The sequence below is a fragment of the Entelurus aequoreus genome, linkage group LG07 (genome assembly GCF_033978785.1).
Source record: "Entelurus aequoreus isolate RoL-2023_Sb linkage group LG07, RoL_Eaeq_v1.1, whole genome shotgun sequence".
Lineage (NCBI taxonomy): Eukaryota > Metazoa > Chordata > Actinopteri > Syngnathiformes > Syngnathidae > Entelurus > Entelurus aequoreus.
In genome coordinates, this window is record NC_084737.1 from 57,203,774 (window position 1) to 57,214,098 (window position 10,325).

A 10,325-nucleotide genomic window follows, 5' to 3' on the forward strand; every position below is an offset into this window, starting at 1 on the left:
ATAACTGAAATTGAAACCAAAACTAGCCATTAGTTGCAAATACTGACTTGTGACTTTCACCAAGAACATAAGATATTTTAGAATAATTGCATAACTGGCACATATGCATGCATTTTATTTTCAAAAAGCAAAAAAAACAACAATACACATATTTTAAAGATGAATCTGTTATCATTTGAGCTGTCAGTCGATTAAAATCACAACTAAACACATTTTTCGTAGTTAGCTCGCAACTATTCACAGATACAGTAGATATAAGTTTTTATCATTAATAAGTGTACCTTAGACCAGTGGTTCTCAAATGGGGGTACACGTACCCCTAGGGGTACTTGAAGGTATGCCAAGGGGTACGTGAGATTTTTAAAAAAATGTCTGTCAAAAAGAACTGTGAAAAGAAATGCAACAATGCAATATTCAGTGTTGACAGCTAGATTTTTTGTGGACATGTTCCATAAATATTGATGTTAAAGATTTCTTTTTTTGTGAAGAAATGTTTAGAATTTCATGAATCCAGATGGATCTTTATTACAATCCCCAAAGAGGGCACTTTAAGTTGATGATTACTTCTATGTGTAGAAATCTTTATTTATAATTGAATCACTTGTTTATTTTTTAACAAGTTTTTAGTTATTTTCACATCTTTTTTTAACAAATAGTTCAAGAATGACCACAACAAATGAGCAATATTTTGCACTGTTATGCAATTTAATAAATCAGAAACTGATGACATAGTGCTGTATTTTACTTCTTTATCTCTTTTTTTCAACCAAAAATGCTTTGCTCTGATTAGGGGGTACTTGAATTAAAAAAATGTTCACAGGGGGTACATCACTAAAAAAGGTTGAGAACCACTGCTCTATAATATTAATTGTTCACAAAAGTAAAGCTGTAACCATCTAATTTCCGTTAAAAGTCTGTTGGTTGTAGTTGTCTATTGTAAACTTTCCAGCATACTCAGTCTTTGTGGAAATGGAGCAGAGATCTCTGCATCAGCTTGCAAAAGGCATTTGAGACTTGGAGTGGTAACTCGACTCACAACTCATAACTTTGTCTTGTCAACAAGCCTCTTGTCAGAGCTTTGAAGCTAACCTTGACATTCAATATACCCTTTTCTTTGGCCGAGGGTCACACATGACACATGCACGGTATTCCGCGCTTCAAAAAAAGAGTGCTATTTTAAGGACATCTTCGGTATCTTGTTTTTGCATTAACTTTGGCAGCCATAATTAATATCAGTCACAAGTATCGACATTTCAGCTTTTTCCTGTTACATTACGCCTTTTTGTCATATTTTTTTGTTTATTTATTTTCTACAATGTGCCCATAAAAAAATTGACATATCCACAAATGACCACACTTTTGATGTCCCTGGCTTATGTATTTCAGTGTGAAAGTGAAGTGTTACCAAACAATGGAAGAGTGTCTCCAGGCTATGTCTGCTTAGCATTATTGTAGTCATGACTCCTGTTAGTCAAAGGCTTGGCTGCACACTTGTGGAGGTGTTCTGCATGCTTTCACAATTCACATTCCATGGTGGTGGTAATGCACATGTGACATAAACCGGGAAATTACTTCTTTGGCTCGTATGTGTCAACAAAAGTGGTCAACTATGTATGTTGGCTTAAGCGAGGTTTGTTTTTTATTTGTAATATGAAGAACACAGTGAAACAGGACTTGATGAGTTGGTCCACATAGATGGGATAAAACATTTAACGGGACCGATTGCACTGTTTCTACTTTTGTGAACACGAACAGAGACAGTTTACCAATTTGATGCAGGTCGTGAGTAGAGGTGGAGGGCTGTGCTGCCTCAGTATCTCCAGCTGAAACTTCAGCCTCCTGAAAAGAGAAAGAGTGAACAGGGATAGATTCATTGCTACTGCAATGTAAATAAGACAGTTAAGTTAAAGTTAAAGTTAAAGGCCTACTGAAACCCACTACTACCGACCACGCAGTCTGATAGTTTATATATCAATGATGAAATCTTAACATTATACCACATGCCAATACGGCCGGGTTAACTTATAAAGTGACATTTTAAATTTGCCGCTAAACTTCCGTTTCGAAACGCCTCTGAGGATGACGTATGCGCGTGACGTAGACCGGCGAACACGGGTATGCCTTCCACATTGAAGCCAATACGAAAAAGCTCTGTTTTCATTTCATAATTCTACAGTATTCTGGACATCTGTGTTCGTGAATCTGTTGCAATCATGTTCATTGCATTATGGAGAAGGAAGCTGAGCAAGCAAAGAAGAAAGTTGTCGGTGCGAAATGGACGTATTTTTCGAACGTAGTCAGCAACAACAGTACACAGCCAGCGCTTCTTTGTTTACATTCCCGGAAGATGCAGTCAAGATGGAAGAACTCGGATAACAGAAACTCTAACCAGGAGGACTTTTGACTTCGATACACAGACGCCTGTAGAGAACTGGGACAACACAGACTCTTACCAGGATTACTTTGATTTGGATGACAAAGACGCAGACGTGCTACTGTGAGTATGCAGCTTTGGCTTCTAAACATTTGATCGCTTGACCGTATGTGCGCAACTTTTTTTTGCGTATGTACGTAACTTTTTAAAAATATATAAGCTTTATGAACCTTGGGTTAGGTGAACGGTCTTTTGGGCTGAGTGATTGTGTGTGTTGATCAGGTGTTTGAATTGTATTGGCGTGTTCTATGGAGCTAGGAGCTAGCAGAGGAGCTAGGAGCCAGCGTAACAAACACGCAGGTGTTTTTATGCAGGATTAATTTGTGGCATATTAAATATAAGCCTGGTTGTGTTGTGGCTAATAGAGTATATATATGTCTTGTGTTTATTTACTGTTGTAGTCATTCCCAGCTGAATATCAGGTCACCCCCGGCTCTCACAGCATCTTCCCTATCTGAATAGCTTCAACTCCCCACTAGTCCTTCACTTGCACTTTACTCATCCACAAATCTTTCATCCTCGCTCAAATTAATGGGGAAATTGTCGCTTTCTCGGTCCGAATCTCTCTCACTTCATGCGGCCATCATTGTAAACAATAGGGAACTTTGCGTATATGTTCAACTGACTACGTCACGCTACTTCCGGTAGGGGCAAGCCTTTTTTTTATCAGATACCAAAAGTTGCAATCTTTATCGTCGTTGTTCTATACTAAATCCTTTCAGCAAAAATATGGCAATATCGCGAAATGATCAAGTATGACACATAGAATAGATCTGCTATCCCCGTTTAAATAAAAAAAATTCATTTCAGTAGGCCTTTAAAGTACCAATGATTGTCACACACACACTAAGTGTGGTGAAATTTGACCTTTGCATTTGACCCATCCCTTTGATCACCTCCTGGGAGGTGAGGGGAGCAGTGGGCAGCAGCGGTGCCGCGCCCGGGAATCATTTTGGTGATTTAACCCCCAATTCCAACCCTTGATGCTGAGTTCCAAGCAGGGAGGTAATGGGTCCCATTTTTATAGTCTTTGGTATGACTCGACAGCAACCATTAATTGATTAATTCGATTAGAAAAAGGATTGATTTATATTATGTTGCTTCTATTAATCGTTTAGAAAGTGTAACTATTTAAATGTATCAAATCCGGATCAGATCCAAACCGAGAGATGGTGTGTGGACTCTGTTATCTGTGTAATGGGGATCAGCGGAGCTTTACATTTTTTTAATTTTTAATATAAAAGCCCACATATTAATGGTGCAATTTATATGTTGATGATGTTAAAAATAATAATGACAAAAATATTTCTTTAATCTATTTTAATGAAATACGCTTTGAGGCTATAAAGTGTGTTTTACTTGATTAATTGAACAAAATATTGATTAGATTATTAGATTTCCAAAATAATCGATAGCTACAGCCCTAAGTGTAACAATGCACCATGCTTGCAATCTAATCTAGTGTAACCAGAGTGTTCAAACTTTGTTTTACAGGCAAATTAAATGACTAAATATTATTCCCTGTTATTTCTTGTATTGTATTAAACACACCAAAAACACTATAGTGTATGTCAAGATCTCTTTAGCAGTTAAATAAATGCAAATGATTATGTTAGTGTGGTATATAGTGTTGGAACATTCGTTACTTGTTTTAGTTTTATGCATACTTTTACGAATTGAATATTATTCCCCGACTCCCGAGGGATATTAGTACATCTGACAATATGTGAATTAAACTATGGAATGGATTAAGCAAAGAAGTCAAACAATGTACTAATTTGATGCAGTTTAAGAAACTGTTCAAACTCAAAGTGTTTACAAAGTACAAGGAAGTATAATATTGACAACAATCTTGAACCTTACTGAAAAATGAGATAATCTTATGTTTGATTGATTGATTGAAACTTTTATTAGTAGATTGCACAGTACAGTACATATTCCGTACAATTGATCACTAAATGGTAACACTCGAATAAGTTTTTCAACTTGTTTAAGTCGGGGTCCATGTTAATCAATTCTTGGTACAAATATATACTATCAGCATAATACAGTCATCACACAAGTTAATCATCAGAGTATATACATTTAATTATTAACATTATTTACAATCCGGGGGGTGGATGTGGAGGGGGGTGGGGCTTGGGGGGGGGGGGGGGTGGGTTCGGTTGATATCAGCACTTCAGTCATCAACAATTATATCATCTGAGAAATGGACATTGAAACAGTGTAGGACTGACTTTGTAGGATATGTAAAGCGAGCAGTGACCATAGTGAGCTCAGAAAGCATAAGAACAAGTCTATACATTTGATTATTTACATTTGATTATTTACAATCCGAGGAGGTGGGATGTGGTGGGGGGAGGGTGTTAGTTTAGGGTTGTAGTTGCCTGGAGGTGTTCTTTTAGTGCGGTTTTGAAGGCGGATAGAGATGCACTTTCTTTTACACCTGTTGGGAGTGCATTCCATGTTGATGTGGCATAGAAGGAGAATGAGTTAAGACCTTTGTTAGATCGGAATCTGGGTTTAACGTGGTTAGTGGAGATCTCCCTGGTGTTGTGGTTATGGCGGACATTTACGTTATGGAAGTAGTTTGACATGTACTTCGGTATCAGGGAGGTGTGGCGGATTGTATAGACTAGGCTCAGTGCAAGTTGTTTTACTCTGTCCTCCACCTTGAGCCAGCCCACTTTGGAGAAGTGGGTATGAGTGAGGTGGGATCTGGGGTGGAGGTCTAGAAGTAATCTGACTAGCTTGTTTGGAGTCTTGATTTGAGGGTTTTGAAGGTGCTGGGGAAATGTATGTAATTGTGTGAATTACAACTTATAAACAACTATTTATTCATGAGAAATGTATTAATTATAGATAGATGTATTTAATTTATTGGTTGCTACGAAATAAATTGCTACGAAATGGAAACTGGGTAGGATTTAACAAGCTCGGCTTCTTCCTCCTCCTTTTCGGACATGTTGTAATGAGAAACTGGAATATTTCATGTATCACTTGTAATTGTAACTGTACGCAATTAAATGCGAATGCATTAAAACCATAATGATTATGGCATAATCATTCATAACCAAATCCAAAATACACAACCATCCGCCCGAGTGGTGCGCCCCTCAGGGTGTGATGATGGTTTGACCTACCTTGGCTTTCCTTTCGTCTCTTCTCCTGTCAAACTCCTCAAAAGTTATCCTCCCCTCTAGGTAGTCGATAAGCTCGGCGCTAAACCCAGACATCTTTCTTGATATTTGACAGTTGACTCACGTTCCTTGAAAACAATACCAGAAGCTCCTCGTCGTGTTCATATTTCTGGTTTTCTTGTTTACATCGCATCAATTCCGGGTGTGACGTGACATAAACAACTTCCGGGTCAATGTTGTCACGTGCGGGTCTCTAACAGCGACATCTGGCGGCAAAAGGCAAGATCGCAGGATAGTTTAAACCATAACAATATATTGATACAAATAGTAATACTTTTTTTTTTAAATCATGCTTTTGACCAACGTTCCCTCTAAGGTGCGCGCCTGTGCAATCGTGCACTTCTCAAGCGTCCTCTGCGCACGGCAAATCTATGCCACGCACAAAATCAAATAAAAAAATAAGCGCGTAACAATTTTCGACACACGGACACGACAGAGAAAACAGTTTTCGTCATCATTGTTCAAATATTGTAACGTCTGTCGAGACGCTTTGAGGACATAAATTCCATCCATCACTTTACTGAGCAAAACTCTTTATTGTCGGCCATAAACACATCACCAAGACATTAGTAAAAAAATGATATCTATCAAAAGTGGTAATTTTCTGCAGTACAAACCAGACCAAAAGCAACTTTGTTATATCAACAGCAGCCGCTCGCTCTTTCTCACTTGCACCAACACATATGGCACTTAGCCAGTGATGCGTTTACAGCCACACAAAAAGTCGGACAACTCCAACACCACACATAAAGTGTCATTCCAGGTCGTTACACTATGATTTACCAATCAAATGTGTGCTTATTCTAGTGTCATTTATTAGGAATCTTTATTTATAAATATTAATCATAAAATGCTGTTAGTATATTAAATAAATACTAATAAAAATATATTTTTTACAAACAGGAAGTTGCAGGAATGTACACATGATCCCCTGCTTACATCTCATTGTGCAACATGTGAATGTTTTTATGGGAACTAAATGCAATTTCTGAAAGGGTTACAAATTATTTCCAAAGCAGGACCTCCACCCAGACAAATAATACAAGTACACAGTTTATGAAAAACAATATTTTTGTTATTCTCATTGTAGGTGGGCCTAAACACTTATATTAGAAAATCATCTCATGGAAATGACTGCTGTTATTTGATTATAATAATAAGAGAATGTTGTCTGTCTATCTGTGTTGGCCCTGCGATGAGGTGGGGACTTGTCCAGGGTGTAACCCGCCTTCCGCCCGAAAGCAGCTGAGATAGGCTCCAGCGACCCCGAAAGGGACAAGCGGTAGAAAATGGATGGCTGGATGGAGATTGAACTTGTTATTTGGTCAGGTTTGGGACAGGTGTGCTGCTGGTGTAGCCACAGTGTGCACGTCTGATGTTGCTCACATGGGCTCCACTGAATGCTCAGGGAGTTTTTGCGTTTGCTCACACACATGAAAAATTAGAGGGAACATTGCTTTTGACGTCCTTGTCCTTGTCTACATTCGCTCAACTTCTTGGAACACTTGTTTACGTGAAGTGAACAATTTCTGTGTTGATGCTGTCAAAAGCGACAATCTATTACAGTGACATCTGGTTAGGGAAGGCAAGACCGCAGGATATGCTATTCAATACTGTATTATTACATTGTATTATATTTATAATCGATTCCTGTTAACTTATGCAATTTATTATTAAAAACCTACGCTATATATGTACATATATATCCTTTTTTTTTTTTAAATTGATATGTACATATCGTTGTTGTGGTATTCATTGGGCAAAATCTGGGACCTCTGGTATTACATTTCGAGCTTCTCATGAGTGCTAAAGTTCCTTAAATCCTTAATAATACATATTTAAAATGTAGTAACAACCTCTCTTCTTTTGAAGAAATAACATTAGAGGAACTCCTGCGACTTGTAAATGGGACAAAACCAACAACATGTTTACTTGACCCACTTGCTGGGAAACTTATCAAGTAGCTGTTTGTAATATTAGCACCATTACTGCTAAATATTATAAACTTATCACTTTCCTCTGGTGCTGTTCCCATAGCATTAAAAAAGTGGTTATTCATCCTCAGCTCAAAAGACCTAAACCTCGATCCTGACCTCATGGTAAACTACCGGCCGGTGTCCCACCTTCCCTTTAACTCGAAAATCCTCGAAAAAATGATTGCACAGCAGCTAAACGAACACTTAGAGTCTAACAATGTCTGTGAACCCTTTCGGTCCGGTTTCAGGGCAAATCACTCTACTGAGACAGCACTCGCAAAAATGACTAATGATCTATTGCTAACTATAGATGCTGATGCGTCATCCATGTCGCGGCTTCTTGATCTTAGCGCTGCTTTGGATACCGTCGATCATAACATTTTATTAGAACGTATCAAAACGTGTATTGCTAAGTCAGACTTAGCCTTTTCTTGGTTTAACTCCTATCTTACTGACAGGATGCAGTGCGTCTCCCATAACAATGTGACCTTAAGGTAACATATGGCGTTCCACAGGGTTCGGTTCTTGGCCCTGCACTCTTCAGCATCTACATGCTGCCGCTAGGTGACATCATATGCAAATACAGTGTTAGCTTTCACTGTTATGCTGATGACACCCAACTCTACATGCCCCTAAAGCTGACCAACAGGCCAGATTGTCGTCACCTGGAGGCGTGTCTTAATGAAATCAAACAATGACTGTCCACTAACTTTTTGCATCTTAACGCTAAGAAAACGGAAATGCTGATTATCGGGCCTGATAGACACCGACACCTATTTAATAATACCACCTTAACATTTGACAACCAAACAATTACACAAGGCGACTCGGTAAAGAATCTAGGTATTATCTTCGACCCAACTCTCTCGTTTGAGTCACACATTAAGAGTGTTACTAAAACGGCCTTCTTTCATCTCCGTAATATCGCTAAAATTCTTCCTATTTTGTCCACTAGCGACGCTGAGATCATTATTCATGCTTTCTTTACGTCTCGTCTCGATTACTATAACGTGTTATTTTCGGGTCTCCCTATGTCTAGCATTAAAAGACTACGGTTGGTACAAAATGCGGCTGCTAGACTTTTGACAAGAACAAGAAATTTTGATCATATTACGCCTATACTGGCTCACCTGCACTGGCTTACTGTGCACTTCAGATGTTACTTTAAGGTTTTACTACTTACGTATAAAATACTAAACGGTCTAGCTCCTGCCTATCTTGCTGATTGTATTGTACCATATGTCTAAAGAACTCGGCTTATTAGTGATTCCCAGAGCCCAAAAAAAGTCTGCGGGCTATAGAGCGTTTTCTATTCGGGCTCCAGTACTATGGAATGCCCTCCCGGTAAAAGTTAGAGATGCTACCTCAGTGGAAGCATTTAAGTCCCATCTTAAAACTCATTTGTGTACTCTAGCCTTTAAATAGAACCCTTTTTAGATCAGTTGATCTGCTGTCTCTTTTCTGCACTGCCCCCCTCTATAGTGTGGGTAGGTTATCAGGTGACCACAGATCAGCCTCCACGGATGAAGCGCTAGCTGTTCAAAGTCGAGACCCAGGATGGACCAAAATGTGAGCTAATTAATTATTAATGCATCTATGTAATCTATGCATCAGTTGGTGATGTCTCTGTGCTGCTGACTTGTCTCCATTCAAGATGGCCTCCCAATGGACTGGACTTTCACATGAATTTGGGACCTGGGGTGACCACTCCTTGTGCATCAGTCGGTGACGCCCCGAAGTGTCTACATGCAAGAGGATCCCCTGCTGGCCCCACTATGGACTGGACTCTCCCATTATTAACCGTATCCACTCGGCATCCATCGCACCAGTCACCCGGGAGGGGGTATCCCCACATCTGTGGTTCCTTCCAAGGTTTCTCGTTGTTCCCATTGGGTTGAGACATTTGTGATTAGGGCTATATAAGTAAAGTTTGATAGATAGATAATAATAACATATTCATAATACATTAAATTAAATTAAACATAATATATACACAATTGTACAAATTGAAACAGGCAGTATCTAAACTGAGAGTTGCTCCTCCTTTTGACTATTTTAAAAGGTCGTTATGTTGCGTTTTGTCATTTCCCTGCCTTCTCTTTTTTGGTGTCTGTTTTTTCTTCAGTCAATTAGTCCCCAGCGAGGCCCACCTGCAACAAATCTCTACCCAGTAGTATTTAAGCTCATCACCGACAGCTGGTCCCTGCCGGTTATTGTCTCCTGCACCGCACCTCCCACATGCATGTGCCTCATTCACTTCGTCCTGCCTGGTATGTTGTCTCTCCTTATTCCTGAAATTCCTCACCTCTTTGTGTTTGCTTCCTAGCCTCCCTGAGGTAAAGAGGGTTTTGTGTTGGACCTTTTGTTGAGCTCAGTGCGCCCTGGCCTTTTCCCCTGCCGACCACTGAGGGACCTGCTTTTGTTTGCTTATTCATGGTGTGCACTTCTGCCCCATCGCTTTTTGTTACACTTTTTGGACTCATTAAATTGTTTAACATTTTGTAATTCAACCTCGCCTCCCGTCTCTGCATCCTGGGGTTACCTCCTTGATCAAATCCTAACACGTTAAACACATTTGTTTAAGTGTGCATACCTGTAATAGTAAATTGTATTTTTTTAAATATTTTATCATATTTATTTTATTTTGCAATGTTTCTGCTGTTGCATCATCCTGTATGCTTGTTTTGATTGTACTACTACTGAAACTAGTGAGCA

General features: G+C 39.1%; 1 protein-coding gene across 1 annotated transcript in view; it reads right to left on the reverse strand.

The window, feature by feature from the left end:
* Positions 1-5,770, reverse strand: part of gtf3c3 (general transcription factor IIIC, polypeptide 3) — a 33,690-nt gene extending 27,920 nt beyond the window's left edge. Inside the window, exons 1-2 of the mRNA XM_062054067.1 lie at positions 5,578-5,770; positions 1,767-1,839 (exon numbers count right to left, since the gene is read on the reverse strand). Of these exons, the coding sequence (XP_061910051.1) occupies positions 1,767-1,839; positions 5,578-5,670 (166 nt within the window). The 5' untranslated portion in view covers positions 5,671-5,770. The remainder of the gene's footprint in view (positions 1-1,766; positions 1,840-5,577) is intronic.
* Between the last annotated feature and the right edge of the window lie 4,555 nt (positions 5,771-10,325).